The sequence below is a fragment of the Micrasema longulum genome, unplaced genomic scaffold (assembly GCF_059751315.1).
Source record: "Micrasema longulum isolate JH-2025_06_02 unplaced genomic scaffold, ASM5975131v1 h1tg000802l, whole genome shotgun sequence".
NCBI classification, from domain to species: Eukaryota; Metazoa; Arthropoda; class Insecta; order Trichoptera; family Brachycentridae; genus Micrasema; species Micrasema longulum.
In genome coordinates this window covers 162,959-182,735 of record NW_028277994.1, presented here as the reverse complement: position 1 = coordinate 182,735, position 19,777 = coordinate 162,959, and the positions used below count along the sequence as shown (strand labels likewise).

The window sequence follows — 19,777 nt, the reverse complement described above, 5'->3', positions numbered from 1 at the left end:
AACTATCACCCTTCCCTGCTCCAAGTAAGTAAAAAAGCTAGGGTAAAGTAGGTAATGATTGCCCGCTTAAGGAAATTTTGACTTTAAATGGTTGTAGGTTTGACCGTACTCATCCAATGACAATAAAAGAGTTTAGCATCAAATCTTCATCAATTTATTTCTTATGCCTTTGCATTTAATCGCTTCCACTGTATTAAAGTGATAATTTTTTAACAATAAAAATAAAGCTCATAAAATCATAGTGATTGCTTACTTTTTTATAGTGATTGCCACAACTAAAGATAGTGATTTCCCACTTTAGTATTATCGTAAAAAAAAACTATGAATTAAACTACTTTTAAATACAAAAACGTTTGCATTAAGCTAAAAATGTAAAAAAAACACACGTAAAAATAAATAAGTTTTACAATAACTTTTTTAGCCAAAATTATTTTTAAATGTATGTTAAATTAAAAATTTCAATAAAAAAGAATTTATACAATTTTGATACATTTCTTCAACAGACTTTGAATTGCCTTCTTGAAAGAAACAAAAATCGAAATATAATGATTGCCCACCACAAATTTCAATGACTGTCCGGCTGGGCAATCATTAAAATCTGAATATTTTTATATGACAGTTGTTGCCCACCCAGTTAAATCTAAAGTAAGATAGGTATTTAGGTTAGAAATTAACTGACTACCCCCTGGTACTGTTTAACAGTAATAACATGAATTTATTATTAAAAAAACATAATTAAGGAACACAAAACATATTTACAAAAGTAAAATGTTAACAAATTCCGTAAGAAATATATTAAAAAAAGGTCGGCGAGCTTCACAAAATATTTTTTCATGTCTCAGCAACGTCACGCTTTCTGACGGTAAAGTAGAATATTGTGTTTGTATTGAAAACAAGTCATTTTTTTATATTTTGGTCAACTGTTTAAATGTGTTTTTGAAAAAAGGGCGATCAAAGTGATAGCAGGCCAGTACTATAGGGTGGGCAATCATTGTCTACTTTACCCTATGTAAGGAATTCCAATAACGGATTACGCATTGACGAATTAATGTTTAAAAAAAAGTTTCGTTTCTTTTTCGTACCGTGTTATTTCGAAGCCGTATAAAAAGAGGTTCCGGTGTATTCTCTTTAACATTTTCAAATATTTAAATTTATTTATTTGTATCCTCAAAAACTATTTTTTTTTCCTTTTTTTTTAATAGGCTGAAATTGCTGATATGACTTATTTTGAATTGCTAGTTTTTTGGGTTCTATTCTAGAAAAAAACCTCTTCCTGTCTCCTTTCAAACTTATTATCTAATCCCATATTCCTAATCCTTTAATATGTATAATTTAATGCATGTTTAACATCTCCGTTAAAACCAGCTGTTATTTTAAAATTAATTTGGATTCTTTATATGATGACGTATATTATGAAATATTTTTTTAGTACATATTTATGACCAATTCTTTCTTCGACATGTCTGTTCTTTTGTTGGCTGGAAAATATCGCTTTTAGCATTAAGTCCGCCAAAGTACTTATTCTTTGCATTTGAAGATTTAAAATAAAAATAAGCTAGACTGGATAGATAGACTGGATTAGTTTGGTCACTTAATATATTTAATAGGCGCCATGTGTAGATCCTTACCTTGGCACGTTATCGTGGTTCATTTATTTCAAATCATAATTCCTTCTCGCGTCTGCGAGGTATCTACTTACCTAGGGCTGCCAATTTTCGTATATAATTATTTTATTTGTTATATACCTACATCAAGTGTGCGAGATATGCTGAGATAAGCCCTATTGGCTATTTTAAAGGAATAAATAAAATTACTTTGTTTTATGAACCACTTATTTATTATAACAACCGACTAGTTTTGGCAACTCACGTTGCCCTCTTCAGGGTTATATAATTACTAGATATACAGTCCTTGTCTACAAAAATTTGGACAAACTCAAAATATTGTTGATAAATTACCTGGTCCATGAAGAAGTATAGAAATGGAAAAAATAATATTTTCAGGCGTTGCCTAGTATGTAGGTGAAATAATTCAATTTGATGAATCTCACCCGCATAAATAAAGGTTTCAGCTCTATAACTTCACAAACATCAACAGATGAAGGAATTGAAGGAATATAGATGTTCAAATATAGGCAAAATAGTGAATGTTACACAGTGTGTAAAGTGGCCACTTAAACCAGCCATTGACAGGTCATAAGCCCTGTAGATTCCTGGACTTCTATATTACCTTCTCTTAAATTTTCTTCATCTCTGTTGTAATATGTTAAAATATACATACGTAAAAGAAACGTTGAACTTAATATACATACGTAAAAGAAACAGTGAACTTAAACACAATCACCCCCTTAGAGTATGTATATACTCTAAGATCACCCCCACCTCTATCCTTATCGACACCTACTGTTCACTGTTTCTTTTACGTATATGTAAATTTAGTCATTATATAACCCTGAAGAGGGCAACGTGAGTTGCCGAAACTAGTCGGTTGTGATGATAAATAAGTGGTTCATAAAACAAAGTCATTTTATTTATTCCTTTAAAATACAACAATGAACTACAAAGTAAGTGCTACCCACATCCAAAACACACTATTAGCTTAATTAATAAAGTAGTGCTGCGACAGTTTGAATGTTTTTTTTTACTTATTCTTTAGATAACATGCAGTCGCACAAAAAAAACAATTAACGCATATAAAAAATAAACAGATCAATTGTTTTTAATTAAGTTATCATAAATTAGTTACACATCTACTTATACGAGTTATGAGCTAAAAGAAAAAGTATGGAAAAATAAATGGAATCTATAAATCTCTTATTAATCTATTTTCACACTTTATATACACACGTACACAGTTTACATATATATGCATAAGGGCGGGGATATTATCTACCCAATCCGTTAAATTTGAGAAAATCAGTGGTATATGAACATATTGTACGTCAGTGGGCGTCTCTGACAATAGTGACTAGATTATTCCATTTTCGAGCAGCTTATATGCATGCCATGCTTCTAATAAAGATGCCTATTTCTTGACAACAGTTATAATAGTATGTACAGGAACGTCGAATGAATGAATTGTGTGCGTAATTATTTTTGCACTTTGGTACCTGCGTGTATGTAATGCAATCAATCGTTTCATCAGGGCCCCGATTACAATGGGAAGTTAACAGAGTTATCCTCGACTGTATATAAAGAAGAACCGATAATTTTGTACGAATATGAGTATGTTTATTGTGCTTTTCATACAGAAAACTCAATTTTCCTTTGTAGATGAAATTGAAGATAAATGTTAACTTTCTATGGTAATCGGGGCCCTGGAATTGAAATGCTAGATAAATATTTTTTGCATTTATTATTTGATATAACGGTTTTCTGTGAAAATTTTATCTATAACATCTTATAGGTACTAGTTTCGCATATTTGCCGGATTCTTTTAAAGTATTTTCCCGTTTTTTTTGCATTTTCTACAGAAAAAAATATTTGTAAGAAACGTACATATTTTAAAAAGCTGAATTTTTTCATGTAAGTAGATAGTGTAAGTACAGTACCCGGGAGTAAATAAAGTACAAAATAAATACAAGAGACTGCCGACTTTGTAGAGCGTTGCCTCTGTCGCACGTGTCCGGTATCTGTATGAATTAGGTCAGCAGTCTTTTTCTTAAGCCCGATATCCTTAATTTAATGCTGTCTACTGTACCTACATCCTGAATTAATTATAAATCACAAAGACGCGATGTTTTCATTAGTCGTAAAAATATGGGAAACTATGATAATAATTTATTGTTTTATTATTTTACATATTATTATCAACGTTCATGTTTGTATTTTTTTCTTAGGATACTTACGTTAGGTTTTTTTTACTTTTTATTATTTGTATTTAAAGAAATTTTAAAAATAAAATATATACATTCAATGAAAAATAGTGACAACCCTGAAGTAGAAGGCAAAAGTGACGCACCAGGGACAGACTACATTTTCCGCGGATACAGTCCGTTTCTCACAATTCCTGAACGATGTTCCCGAGGTAGATACGAATATTTCATGAACCCATTATATTTTCAGTTTCTGTATTATTTGTGGACACGGTCACGTGGATGGCTCGCCAACGCGGTGTGAAGAAGAAATTAAGTTATCTTCAATTGTCTAAAAAGTAAAATCGAAATTTCTTTGCATGTATGACTTTTTTTTTTTCAAAACATGATCAACTACAGGTTGCCGAAGAAGGTCCTTTTTTAAATAAATATACACATTTTATGGGCATGGAATACAAGCAGATAACAATGCTTATACTTAAACGGTTAAGTAAGTTAATCAGTTGTTTATACTTAGAGAAATATAAAAAATGAAAGAATGCATTGTAGGGGCTGCAACATATGTATTCACTAAAATTTTACAAAATAAAACGACGGTTTAAACTATTTTTAAAATACATATTTATTAATTAAAACAATATTCTTGATAAAAATAAATTAAAAAAAGCTCAACACAAGGAAATAGTTGGAAGGATAAATGAGGAATGTGACGCCGAGTGGTAGAGGATGAATGAAAGAAAGTAGAACTGTAAAATTGCATTTGATTTGATAATGAGAAAAAAAGATGATTAAGACAGATTTTACAGATTATGAATATTCGAATGATTATCGTCAGTACCTGTAATTAAACTTGGTTTTTACACACAAATATACACATTTTCATACAAAAAATTATATTTTACTTTATGGACGATTTAACATAACTCCCTCGAGGTCGTAGATAACACTTTTACATATTAAATACGCGCTATAAAAACTTTTTCTACGGCCGCGAGATCGTTTGGAATAGCAGCCCCGGTGGCTGTTGTGAATGCAATGTTATTGTTAAAGCACACATATTAGGCTTGACATGTCATTATTTTAACTCTTAAAACACCGTGCTAAAAATCACCTTACAAACGGTGTTGTAACGACGTGTTGTGTTAAACAAAAGATAAATATTTTTGAAAATAGGTATTTAAAAACTAAAAAATTGTGTTATAAATATACATGTACTGTTTACTAATCTGTTTTTCATAATAATTTATTAAAATAATAATACAATATTGTCCTGTTATGGCAAAATATGACTTCATTGTTTAAAAAAATAAGGGAGATGTATTAAGCATATGTAAAATTATGTGACAGCATGGCCACGCAAAGAACACCATTAATCAAAATATCAAGACCATCGTATACTACAGTCCACTCAAATCTTCAATAAACTTTGCATATGTGTGCGTTACAATTTTTTTTATAAAACGGGTGCGATACCTCACCGATACCACGCCATACACATACAACTTCATATATCTTGGTACGGGTTTACCAACATAGATAGATACACTATAGACAAACATTCGAAAATACACATAGTACATTGTACCGTACTATTGGGGATAATCGATAAATATGATTTCTAATATATACATTATTTGTTATATTATGTGCTACTTAAATGTGTTTTATTTCAAATGCCAAATAAAGATAATATTTTTATTATCTAATCATTCAAATGTGCAGCCTGAGGAATATTTTATAGTGACCTTTTATTTAAACTAATTTTATGGCTAGATTGAAATTTTTTTATTAATTTGCGACAGTGCAAGTGGGACAAAAAATGATTATTTCTTCAATTCTCTGATTCATTATTTTTTGTTAATTAAATTAATTATAATTGTTAAATTACCTCCTATGAAAGGTCGAAAGAAAAAAAAGCTAGAGAATGAGATGTTTTTTTTTCAAATTTATTTATGTTATTAAGATTGATTTTTTGCAACATAGGGAAATATTTTTGAGAAGGAATATGGAAGTCTAGGCATTTACAGAGCTCATGAAATGTTATTAGCTTGTTAAAGTCACTTATTTATTAAAACTACTAAAATACATGCACTTAGGTAGGCTTATGGCTAAAAAAATATATTCCAGCTAGCCAAAAAAAGACTGGTAAAAAAAAACTAAACTTTAAGAAAAAAAAAAAAATAATTAATACATAAATGTAAAATATATAGGTACTAATGAATATATATATGAACACTAATAAGAGAAATCCATATTACCATTAATTACTATATTACCATTAATTACAGAGCTTGTACAAATAATTATATTAATTAATATACTTTTGCAATGCTTATTATATTTATGATGAGGAACGTGGGATCAGGTACCTAATGAGTTTTATCTGGAATAGATTCTATGGATTTTTTTTACCTTTTAGTAAACATCCGAGCTGGTATTATGAACGTATTTACGTACTAAATACGCCATAAACCGTGGTACAAATGTGTTTATAATCCCATCCTTGAAATTACATTTCTAATTATATCATTCACCTTCTTGGCTTGATCAACAGTATTTCTAGAAGTCCGAATGTTTGTAGCCTAGTACAGTATTTTACCCCCTGGGTGATAACTTAAAGTGATAACTTAAAGAATGATAAATACCATTGTCTTTTAATTGTATTTATAAAGGTGCCTACAAGCATACTCGATATTTGTCGCCGACACATGACGATCATCAAATGTCAAGTGAATGTGCTGAAGACGTATCAGTGACGAATGACGATCATTAAAAATCCATGTTCGAGATCCCTACCATCGGTTTGTTGTGGTGATATGGCAATATCACCTGGAATACATAAAATAGCCTAGTCCCCTCGTACGCTCTACGAGCCAGGTCCCATATAAAAGGAGTCTGGAGATCGGTCCAGCGTGAGTGATCTTGCTGCTTTTCCCGCCAACGTCACCATGGTGAGCCTCTTCCCGTACTATGTGTGTCCTGTGCATCCTTCTAAACGTCAGTGAATCGTCTTTTTGCCAAGACCAGAGTAGTGATATCAATTTCTAACGAGTGAAGAAATGTTGTTCAAAGTGGCATTTTTGAATATCAAATTGTGAGAGAAAACAATAATCCATCGGGTCTATTAAAAATATTCTACATACTAGTGACTTAATATTTTTTTGGCTTTTTTGAAATAGTGTTGTTAATATATATATATATATATATATATATATTTGGGTGTGTCAAATCGAAAATTTTAATCAGTTAATTGCAAGGCAGAATATATTAATAGTATAATATGCTGATTTTTACAGTTTTATTTGTAGTGTGGTTTAAAAAAAATGCACTCCCACTTTCCTTCATTCATCTTCTACCACTCCTTATTAAATTCCTCATATTTCCTTCCCACTATCTCCTAATTTTGTCTGTTATTCTTTTTTTATCAATAATGTTGTTTTCGTTACTTATTTGTACATTTTTTACAATCGGGAAAAACTTTCATAAATGTTATCTTACTTTACTATTTGAATTGTATATTCGTTGCCATATTTTTAATGATATTTATTTGCACGCATAATACGCCCACGTTTTTACGTATTTTATAATTTCGCCATCTTAAAAAATTTTCAATACCATTAGTCTAAAACAGTTTCATAAAATATAAGTTATAGCTGAGTGAAAAATATGTAAACATTCGTTATATTTATTTATTTATTTATTCATCATAATGACATAGAATAACAATCTAGAAAAAAAACGTAATTGTAATAAATAATAACATTTCAAAGAATACAATGCAAAAAAGATAATCAGAAATATTTTTTAAAAAAAAATTATACAAATTAAGAATCACAATGTATTATTGTTCCATTTGTCATCGAACCCGGGAGGGATATCATCAATTACAAAACGAGAGAAAAAATAATAGAAATACTATCGTCTAACGTTCATTTCATTATTGTTTCATAAATAGACAAGTTGGTTTTATTTTATACACCGATATATTTATTTATTCATATGTAAATACTAAAATTGCTTTTAAACATCACGAGTTTAAAAGAAAATATGTACGGAATCAATTATAAAGGAAATGCTTTATGCTACATACTACCGAAATACATTTTTTACAACTGATAGAACAGATAGTCATGTCAGTAATAGGACACATACGTGAAATTAGTGTTATTAAATTTAAGGGCGTATTGCATAGTAACTTTTGCCGAATAACAGAGTATAAAAAAAAACATTTAAAAAAATAATAAAGGTCTTTTTTTTGTAGATATTCCTTGAAAAAACTCCATTATTTACGTAACAAAAAAGGATCGTTTTGAAAATCATTAATTTTTCATTAAGATACGTTGTCTGTCTCCAATTGCCTATAGTTCTTACTTCCTAAAAACTTGTAAAAATGGACATAAGTATAAAATGTTGTAATCGATTTACCAGTCCTGAAGATGCCTACTTAGGCGAAAGCGCTCGTTGGCCAATAAAACAAAATAACTTTACCAAAAATATTTTTTATTAAAAATCATTATTTTTAGTTGGACGATCCGTGGTGTTTAAAATCATACTATTAAAGTTAAGGGAAAAATAAACGTTTATAATACTTTTAATATCAAGTGGCGCGGTAATTAAAGCACGACAACTAGGTAACTAATTACTAACATTTGTAAGTTACCCACTAAAAACACATTTTTTTATCCTCCTCCGCGAACGCTACAAATAGACAAGTCATGCATTCAAATAATCATAATATTTATGATTGTAATGAATCAGTACTTGCTTATTCGTAACATTCACGGAGGAAAATGCAAATATTTATTTTATTGGCTAACTCAAAATTGCCGACCTTCAAAAAGTTTTGAAACCTAGTTGTACCCGACGAATTTATGATATTCTGATTTGAAAAAAAATAATGGCGCTTTGTTAATTGATTAATGGATAAAACATCGTAACTGGTAAAAATAATTTCTTTGGACAGTGCATTAATAGTATTAATACACCAATTGTAAGGTATCTTAATCGTATTGTTAGGTGATCACTCTTACGATCAAACTATTAGTCAAAGGACACTAAAATATTTTTTATACATATATAGACCTTGCCAGGAATCGAACCCGGGGATTCAAGTATGGTTGACGAACGCTCGAATACTGTGAGGTAGACTTTTCCATTTTCAAAATATAGAATTTATTTCAGCTAAACTATGAAAAATAGTGGAGCAAAATCGAATTTGAAATACATATTTTATGTGGAACCTTAGAGTATATGTATATACTCTAAGTGTGGAACTTACCAAAATCGAACCCGTTGACATAATAATAATTCCGTGTTGAGATAAATATACCTTTGAAGGTTTTTTTTCATTCTGATCTATCACAAGAATTTGTTTACTTTTTAAAAAAATATGCGTTACCTATATTAAATGAAACCACCGTGAAATTATAACTACGAAAACATTTCTTGATCCTCCACTGGTGACAGGTATTCGGTATTAGACCGTAAACTATGCTAATAGTTCACACGCAGGAACATCTTTACTCCGCAATCTTGGCGATATGACAAGATAATATTACTCGGCTTCATCGCCATCGTCGGGAAATTCTAAAAATATAATCCCCCTTCCTCTTCTGTCCTCTCCTGAAATGTTACCTTTGTGGTGCGGTGGTGTGAAATAAATAACCTTGCTCAACACATATTTTTAACCGAATTTAATGATGAAAGATTGCTTTTTTAAAACGTTTTTTGAATACTGCTCGGTCATCAACGATATTTTTTTTTTAAACATTTTTATCCCAATAATATATTCAAACTAATATTTTATATTTATATACTAAAACAAAGATGTAGAACATATTAGAGAAGGAAAAAGTCTAGGGCTTTTGACTTAGTTGATATATTCACCACACTGCCTATGTTCGAACATCAATATTTATTCAATTCTTCTAAACGTTGCTTTTTGTGAAGTTAAATGCGGCAGCCTTATTGATGTAGGTGAGATTCATCTGACTCAATAATCTCACCAACGCCTGAAATGACTTACAAATTCGATTCACTAAAATGATAACCTTAAATTATTGTTTATTGTTTATAGCTTATTTATGGCTGCTGGTATATTAACTGATAATATTAATTAAACACAAAAAAAAATACACTTAAATGACATGCATTATAAGTAAATTGTAACAATTGAACATTCTTCAATGTTTCAGGACTCCGACGATGAGCAGAAGATGGCCATCATGCGCAAGGCCTTCCAGATGTTCGATACCACCAAGTCTGGTTACATCGAAGTCCTGAAGATCTCCACGATCCTCAACACCATGGGTCAACTGTTCGATGACAGTGAGCTGCAGGCGCTCATCGACGAGAATGACCCAGAAGGTAATAAGCACTTCGTACAACTAGGTCAACCTCTAATCAACAATCTTAACAGCAACAGAGGACCTCCTTAGGAAGGAAATACTTATTTAACATAACATAACATAACATCGTTAGTTCTGATTGTCTAGACTTCTAGACAATCAATCAATTTATTGACTGGTTTACCAGTGGAATCCAGACAAAATCACGGATAATTTTATCGTTATTGCTATCGTAATCAATAATTAGACAGGCGGATGTTTGGATATTTATTTAAAGATTTTGCTTTAAATTTTGAGTCGGCGGGTTGTGGTCCGTGGCTAGTGTCATGGACTCGTGGATCAAAGATCCGAGGATCGCACCCCACTCTACCACAACTTAATTTTCATTTTATAATAGTGAGTTATTTACAACTCGTTGAAAATGGCCACCAAAATTGAAATATTTGGGTAAAAAATAAGATTTATTTTATTTTTAAAAAAATTTAAAAAAAATTTAAGAAGATTTTTAGGTGCCATTGCGCAGTTGGCTGCCCAATTATGAAACTGGCGTCGCGAGTTTGATTCTCGCCAGTTGCAAGAAAAAAAACCAAGAAATATTTTTTCCTCATTTGCTCCGGGGGTTGTGATGTATTTTTCAATACCTCCTTCCATATCCCCTCTATCCCACCTGCTAACAAGCCTCTAAATAAAAGCTCAACGGGTTATTCACTTAAATATAGTATAAAAACATCAAACTTCGCATAATCACTTATAATCATTATAAACCGATATAAATGATCTTATTGTTGAAAACTTTCTAAATATAAGGGGTCCAAAAATGAAATTCTTAGACAGTAGAGACATAATTAGGTTTTTACCGGAATCATACTCGTGACTATATGACTGTTTAAATTATTGTATTCCGTTGCGATTTATTGCATTTATTTTGTGATTTCACGTCAACACGTAAACTGTTGAGTCGTAAGACTATAAATATAAATTTCATAATGAAAAACCTACATTTTCAAAGCAAACAGAAGAAAAAAAGTGTGGATTTTATCTCTTTAAAAAAAGAGGAAAATTTCATTCCGATAAAAAAATTAAATCGGTTATGTTTAGGGATGCAGATATCAGGAATACGAGACCTCGATTTTGTCGATTTTAGTTAGACACAATCAGTCTGACGTGCAGTTGTCTTTTCCACACAGTATCGGGGACGCATTTGCGAGAGAGTGATATAAAAAAATATGCTCAAAAACCTCTTCTTAAAAAATTTCTGCCACCGCATATTTTCTTGATAAGTTGCCCAAACTGGGTCAACAGAATGAAACGGAGCTGTGTGTTTAAATTTTTTTTAATCTCTTTAATGCAAAATCATTTTAAAAAGTATGGAAACATATCACATTGCCAGTCAAAATGTAGTTTAAAAGAGAGATCAAAGGCAAGCGTGGTTAAGATTCTCAGAAGGCATTCGCAGGCTCTCGCATGGCTCATATAAAAAGTTTACCTAGACTATAACGTTATTTGTTGTACAAATACCGTCAGATTTATTAATTAGTTATATATTTTTTTATGTAAATTTGTTATTTTAGGAACCGGAAAGGTAAACTTCGATGGTTTCTGCAATATTGCCGCCCATTTCCTGGAAGAGGAGGACGCGGAAGCCATGCAACAGGAACTTAAGGAAGCCTTCAGGTAAATTTTAACATACTATTTGTAAAATAAATCAAAATAACTGTTTTCTGTGAAATCGCTTAACTGGTCGGTATGCAAATTTTAGTTATGTGATTTTATCCAAAATAAATATGATGCTAAATCAAAATTAATCAATGCTTTGTAAAAAAATATGTTATCATTTGTATACGTCTTTGGAGAGTGCTTAGAATATTGAAATTTCAATTAATTATAAATACTAAAATGTATATGACTGTGCAAATTAATGTGACAGAAAACAGGCAGATATGTTTTAAATAAAGTTTTTCGAAAGAAAATATAAAGGTATCTTTTGGCGTTATTCAATAGGAAATATGTCAACCCGCCCGAATAGCTTCAATCACCTTATAGATTATTTTTTGTCAAATCCAGACTTAAACCATAGGATTAATACGGCGATATAAAAAAATCACCTTTTGGTACACAGTTCAACAACAAACAAAACAAAATGCTGAATCGTGCCGGATTATTTATTAGTCCTCTAACAGCTTGTTTTAAATGTCTCTCAAATCCACAAAAACACGTATATACGAGTATAACTTGGTAAAAGTTACGAGCAAAATGACTCACATTGATAATAACTCGATGCAGAATAACAGATTATGTCATTTTTATAATATTAATAGCTACCGAAATTGTCTTACCGAAGCCATCTTTAAAAAAATAGGAATAGCTAAATGTCCAAATTTATTCGCACCATTTTTATTTTCCACAAAATAATTCAATACTAAGCAGACCTACCTTGACTCCATTAGGTATAATTATTGCAAAAGCTATTAATTAATTATAATATAACAGATATCCTAGCTTCATACTGATTACATTGGTTTACATAATTAATTTATATTTTTTACTTATGACACCATAACAATTATACGCTAAAATAATACTCGCTTTCAGATTCAAAAACTACTCTTATTCAAATGAAAGACAAAACTCTACAACACATCACAAACAAATAATATAATGTCTAGATCCTCAACACGAAGACAACTTAAACAAATACAAACTAATACCACTTTCGGACAAAGGGATTTTGAGTATTATTCTATTAAAATCTATAACCTACTTCAGTGATACTAGATAGTGATAGTGACAGTGAACGAGAAAATGTTTAAAAAGGCTATAAAAAATGGATAGTGGAGCTAGGTAGAAGTAAAATGGATTGTCTCATTCTCCCAAACCAATATTGAATCAACCGCTCCACAAGTGTATAGCTTAAGTTAGGTTTTTGTTTTGAAAATTATGAATAAATAAATAAAAATATTCTTTGATTACATTTTAAAAAAAATATGGATTTAACCGTAGTAGCCTACTCAATTAGCATCATCAAATCGTTAGTCAGATGGCAGAAGGGACCATCTGTATTTTTTTCTGTGTTTTAGTTTTCAAAAGTTTTAATCAATATTTCAGTAAATACACATAGAATAAAAATAAAAAAAGCAACACTAAAATATTTTAGTTTGGGGATTGAAGTCTTGAAATTGAGTTGTATTTCAGCTCTCCTGAACATTTTTTGAAAATTACAGATGGTCCCTTCTGCCATCTGACTACCGAAATAATCCTTCATAAACTTCTTAATTTATTTTATTAAAGAACAATGACAGACACTGGACATGCGTGCATAAATTAGATAAAATATATTAATATAATATTACTAAACCTGTCGCCCTTTGTAATTGAATGGGGTTGTCGTTAACACGCACTGTTTTCTCGGTAGGTTGTACGATCGTGAAGGAAACGGTTACATCACCACCTCCACCCTGAAAGAGATCTTGGGCGCTCTTGATGACAAGCTGAGCAGTACAGATCTGGATGGTATCATTGCTGAAATTGATACTGACGGCTCAGGAACTGTTGACTTTGACGGTAATTTAAATTGAAATAAAATTATGTTTATCTGTATTTATGCAATATTGTACCTATGTAAAATTTCCCGCTTCTTTACGTATGAGGCTCTAAAAGGCACAAAATAATGTTATAAAAGCTTTCAACACTCATCAAAATAATTTATTACGCGTAAACATTTTGTTAGCCTTACGTCAAATCCCTAGAAGTATCAATTATAATAAAATATACTTTCGTTCTTCGCCGTCGCCATTTATCTCATTCATATTTTATGCAAATTAAGTTCATTCAATATTATTATCTTCTTCATTGTTCTTTTCGTACTATACAACAATACTACTAGTACCTACAATATATTAGGTTTTGTTTGGAAATTGAGTGGGGATAATCAGAGGCCAAGGTGTGTTCCAATGACATGACATCGTGCAATTTATACGTAATATCCGTTATCGAGTGAATTTATTATTTAAAAAACTCTATTTTTTGAGAGTCAAGTGTTTTGACAACAATAAATTTGATAAACTTTGAACAAAGATATATTTTAATTGTTTGCCATTAATCAAGAGGCAAATGTTTAACAATTACGTTATATGGGCATTGTAATAATTAAAATAATGAATAAGATAATACAATCATTTGCGAGTTTTATTTGGTTGCCATGTTTTGACTTTTTATTTCTTTCTTTTTCCAGAGTTCATGGAGATGATGACCGGAGATTAAGAGGTTGACCAACACAATAGATATAAAATTTTCAAGCAACTATTTTTGTACAATTTCTTTAGCGCAATTTGTCTTACTTTCCTTTGTGTTATTTATTTTATAGAATAATATGAACATTTTGTAATATTTATTTTGTTAATAAATCTGTAAATATTTTTCAAATTTATTTAACCATTTTTAACTAAGTTAATATCTACAGTGTCAAAAGGGCATATACGAGTATACTCATTTAAAAAACAAAGGTAATAAGAAAAAAACCTGCTTAAGATTTAACAACTTTATCAACAATAGTAAGTTGTTATTTAATTACCCAAAGGTCTTAAGCTCCGTTATTGACAAAAATCTGTATTCCCTTACCCTCAGATCTTTTTCCTTTTAGCTAAGAGAAAAAGTTCATTGTTTGTGTCCATCTAGATTCTAAATAATAACCCTGAAAAGGTTAAAAACCTGTATCTGTCTACAAAGATTTGGGTTTGAAGTAATATTGAATTTTAAGATGCTTTATTTATTACGTATGTGTGATATTGTGTCAAGCTGACCGGAATTAAAACATTAAAAAAGGCAATAAATAGCAAGACACGATCATCATGATTTAATCAATTTAGGGCCAGATGCACAAAAAAATATATGTTAAATAAAATTTAATAAAAGTGATTATCGCATTTTCTTCAAAATGCTATTAGCTATTTTATCTCACTACAAACTCACATACTACAAATTTCAACGAAAACGTAACAATTTTACAGAACAACAGCTTTCAACTTTGTTTGGTACAATTTGCCCTTAATTGAAAAGGTATAACTACATAGTTACATAAATCCTTCATACGCTGCATATGAATTAACGGATAAAAAATCATGTCTACATACATTATTTACATGTTTAAAAAAAACAAATGCTTTCGAAGTCCGGCAAACATGAAATTAAAAATTGAAAAAGGGCTTTGTGGATAATTAAAAAAAAAAATTGTTTTCTAGTAAATATATTCGTGCCAAAAGGAAGTTACGTGATATTTTGGTGACGAAAAAATATCCTACTAACCTAAATTATTTTTAAGTTATGGGAAATTAATCAGAAGATGAAATCTCACTCAAACAGTGATTTGTTAGTTCAAGAATAACAATATATATATGGCCAAACGTCAGAAATATTCTTTTTGCTTTTGAAATAAATACATATAGATTTGATTTTGATTAAAATTGATGTTTTTTTAAAGATTTTTTGTAATTAAATAAAATTCTTTGATTTCGTTTATTTATTATGTTTATTGACCAACAAGCGCTTTCGCCTAAGTAAGCATTTTCAAGACTGGTGAATCTTTTACAACATTTTAAACTTAACTAGTTTTTAACTGGTATAAGGAGCTAAGAAAATCAGGAAAGTACTTTTTTTAGGGACGGACAATATATGTATGATAACAAGTTTCAAAACACTTCATTTTTGCGTTAAGAAAGTTTTCGGTGGATAAGGTGGAAAAATGGATTAAGCAATATTTATTTGATAAAAGGTAAAGAAGAACATAATTATGATAAATGCGGGGAACATAACTTCAAACATATTATAAAAAAGTGAATATAAAACAACTTGGTTTTTAACAACTTATTCTTATTTTTTATGACCGGTTTCGAAGCTACACATGCTTCTTTATCAAGGTGTACCGAAATAATGAATCTTATCCTATTTTAGTAAAACTGTTAAAAACAGTGATTACTAAATATTATCGAATACATCGAAACATATGGAGCTAACAAGTCAAGCCTTTTCGTCATGTTCTTGTAAAGCTGGGAATTTTAATGTAGGAAAGATACTATCTTTAAAACTAGATAGGAGTGGATAATAAAGTTTTTTTTCCCTATTATCATTCGTTTTTTTAATTTCTAAGACTTCTAAGTTGTCTAATTTTGATATTTTATTTTCAACGTGAAGAACTTTTAATTCAGGGTATATATTGAAATTATGATTATTTTCTATGAGATGGTTGTGATTCACGGTTTTTTATCTCTGTATCCAATTCCTTGAAAGAAATTGCCTGTTTAGAAAATTTCTTTTCTGTATCTTTTAGTTCTCTCTCCAGGTTACGGATTAGAACGTGCAAATTTTTTACATCCATTTCAGTTTTCTTCCCTACAGCATCACCGAGACGTATATCCGATTCACCTTTTTTAGATATATCATTTGTAACTTGGGGTATCCTAGGCACAGAATTCCGAGTGTCTCTACTACATGGTGTTTTATTTTGCATTTCTGCAGCTCCCAGTTGTGTCTTAAGAAGACTCTGTTGCTCGTTAAGCTGGTTATATTTAGAGTTTATTTCCATGGCCTGATGTAGCAACGCTGACACTTCATTAGAAACAGCTGTAGCATTTTTCTGCGTTTGTCGACTGATATTTTCCAAGAGACTTTGTAGTCCGTCATTCTCAGCATTCCATTCTTGTATCTAATCTCCCATATCATGTTTGCTTCCCCTGTCTTGCAAATGTTCAATGATATTGTATCGTTTTGCTAAAATTTCATGGCATAATCCAATCAACTGTGATGGTACTTCAGATATCCTTTTAGGCATTTCAAGCCCATCGCCAACAGGGGCGGGAAAATCTTCTCCGGCGCCAGCTGTATGAGTAGTTATCAGGCTCAGTTCGCGAAAACATTATTATTGCGTATTAAGTGATCTTTTACTCTAACATTAAAGTTTCTTTTAGTTTTTCCAACGTAGATTAAATCACAATCATTACAATTTAATTGGTATATGCTTGATTTATTATATTATGAGACTTTGTCCTTGTATTTTTTTAACAATGTTCCCATATTCTGTATGGGAACTTCTGTTTAAAAAAATTTGTCATTTATAAAAAGAATTCACCTCCATTGTTTAGGTGGAAGAAGAATATAAATATATATTTATAAGTTTGAGTTTTCCTTTTCCTTTCTGTTTTAATATTTTTTCAATTAAGTTCTCATTATATCAATTATAATTAGCAATTTGTTCTATTGTATTAAGTTAATTTTTTTAATTAGTATCAGCTATTAAAAAGAAAGTGATAAAAAACAAAGTTGTTTCATACTTATTTTATTATAGTGAATAACCACAAACTTAGAGCTTCAAATATAAATTTTAGAAATTTATTCTATTTTATGACTGGGAAGTTTACATCATCCTTGACTTGTCTTATTTCATTTTACATTTCAGTTATTTTGAATTTTTATTATTTTAGACATGTTGAATAATTTCATTTTCATTATCATTCCCTTTCCGGACCTAATGGTGCCTATGCTCTATGGCACTGCATTGGTACACCAATCGCAGCGTATCTTGACCATGTTTGTTACATGAAGGCAAGATGATCAGTCTTACGCTTTCGGGTACCAGTTCAGGGACCATGAATATTCTAGTGTAAAAACACCGTTTTAAATCAATATTTCATATTAAACATATCGGGAATCGAACCTAGATACCTCTTGCATGGTAGCCAAACGCGCTGACCATTACACCACGAGGCCGACAAGAATAATTTAGACTTATTTAAATTTTAACAATTTATTTTTTAAAATATTATTTTCCAGAAAGCGTCGCATACAAGCTGTGTTGGTTAATGCGTAGGGCCAATGCATAACATGGCTCCTCAATATCTGAAGGAATGAAGGAACTCTGCATTCGCGCCTCACTCTCCGATCAGCCCAACATTCTGCAGTCGACTGGTCGACTGCGTATCCATTCCTAGTCTGTCTAATGTGTCGAAACAAGAATCAATTTCTGCGAAGATTTAAAGATATTTCATAATAGAGGATACAATATTTTTCGTGTTTCGTCCATTCAATAATGAAAAACAAAAAAAAGAAAGTTTTTGTTTTTTTAATTTAGATGTGGATCAAATTACTGATACAGGATGAAATTATTAAATTTAAATAGGATGTAATTTTTAAATTACGAACATCTTCACAAGACAATTTTTGAAATTTATTTTCCGAAGAAAAATATCCACATTTTTAAAGATATGCGGCGTAATCAACAACTTTTCTTTGGATTCACTTTCCTCTGCGAATCTACTCTCTCTCTCTCTCTCTCTGCAATCAAAACAAAACATTGCTCTCGCTTGACAGGTGACAATTTGGCAGCAGGTTTACGAATTGCTATAAGTAACTATGTACCAAATTATGATAACCTTGCTGAAAATATCGTGGGTATACTGGCAAAAAACGTTAACTAAAAAATATGCGGATTTGACGTAATTATGCAGTTTCGTAAAGTTTTTTATGCTCTACAAACTGATACACAAGTCATTTTAAATTTCATATATCTGTAAATTTTAAAAATAAATTTAAGGTTGAAGTTTTTTATGCTCTACAAACTGATACACAAGTCATTTTAAATTTCATATATCTGTAAATTTTAAAAATAAATTTAAGGTTGAAGTCATATAACGGGTATTTTATTCAAGCTAAAAGTAAGCTTAACTAAGAAATAACTCAATATTTACTTATTATAAAATTAAGAAACGATAAAAATAAAAACATCTTCTTAAATGAGCATTTAACCTCTAAAAATTTTTAAATAAGATATAAATGAGTATAATTGGGAAAAAACTTAAATGCTTGAATACTCAAAACAGGGATTCAAAAGAGTTAAAGTTTTTTGCCAGTTTAGCCACGATATGCCATTGCATGACATTTCATGTTTTCAGCGATACACCCGTTAATATTAACGAGTTATAAAGATAACAATCAGTTTATAATATGACGAACATAAAAGTAATATTATTAAAAAACAATAAAAAACACAGGATAATTTCAATATAAATTTATTTTCGATGTATAAATAAACAACTAGCACGATTTCGTGCTTTCAATTTTTATTTGGAAATATATACATTGTTGAGCGGTACCTTAAATAGCATTCGATAGTTTGAATGGTAAAACGCACATAACAAATAAAGTCGTTCGATGTTTGCATCAAATATGGCACAAGATGTCCTACATAATTAGAATGTGGGAAGGTAAAAATACATAGAATTAAGACTATTCTTAATTTTATGTAAAATATTTAATAAAATGAATATATTAAACACAATATATTATAATATGTATTTGGCGTAACAGACTCAACATAAAACTAATTATTATATCGTTAAACATGTTTCAACAGGCTTTTTAAATGCGGTACCTAATAATATACAAATACAAATGATCTTCAAAAGTTATGAATCACACTCGATTAAATAATAAATACATACAGTATGCAATATGCATGCATTTCAAATGAAGATAGGTATCTAATCATAAATTGTAATTATTTCATCAAACTGAACGAATCTGAACCTTTTCAGCATGACATTTTTTGGTTAATTGATATACCTATTCA

General features: G+C 30.3%; 1 protein-coding gene across 3 annotated transcripts; it reads left to right on the top strand.

The window, feature by feature from the left end:
- The first annotated feature begins 6,605 nt into the window (after nucleotides 1-6,605).
- TpnC25D (Troponin C at 25D) lies at nucleotides 6,606-14,583 on the top strand. Of its 3 annotated transcripts, XM_088230655.1 has the most exons (5): nucleotides 6,608-6,765; nucleotides 10,009-10,180; nucleotides 11,733-11,835; nucleotides 13,574-13,722; nucleotides 14,393-14,583. In XM_088230655.1, exons 1-5 carry the CDS (start codon nucleotides 6,763-6,765, stop codon nucleotides 14,419-14,421), a joined length of 456 nt encoding a protein of 151 aa, XP_088086781.1. In that variant the 5' UTR covers nucleotides 6,608-6,762; the 3' UTR covers nucleotides 14,422-14,583. The 3 variants fall into 3 exon arrangements, 2 of the variants coding, with proteins under 2 accessions (XP_088086781.1, XP_088086780.1); XM_088230654.1 differs by lacking the exon at nucleotides 6,608-6,765 and having other exon boundaries at nucleotides 10,000-10,180; XR_015823017.1 differs by lacking the exons at nucleotides 11,733-11,835; nucleotides 13,574-13,722; nucleotides 14,393-14,583 and adding an exon at nucleotides 10,685-11,182 and having other exon boundaries at nucleotides 6,606-6,765; nucleotides 10,009-10,608.
- The last annotated feature ends 5,194 nt before the right edge of the window (nucleotides 14,584-19,777 follow it).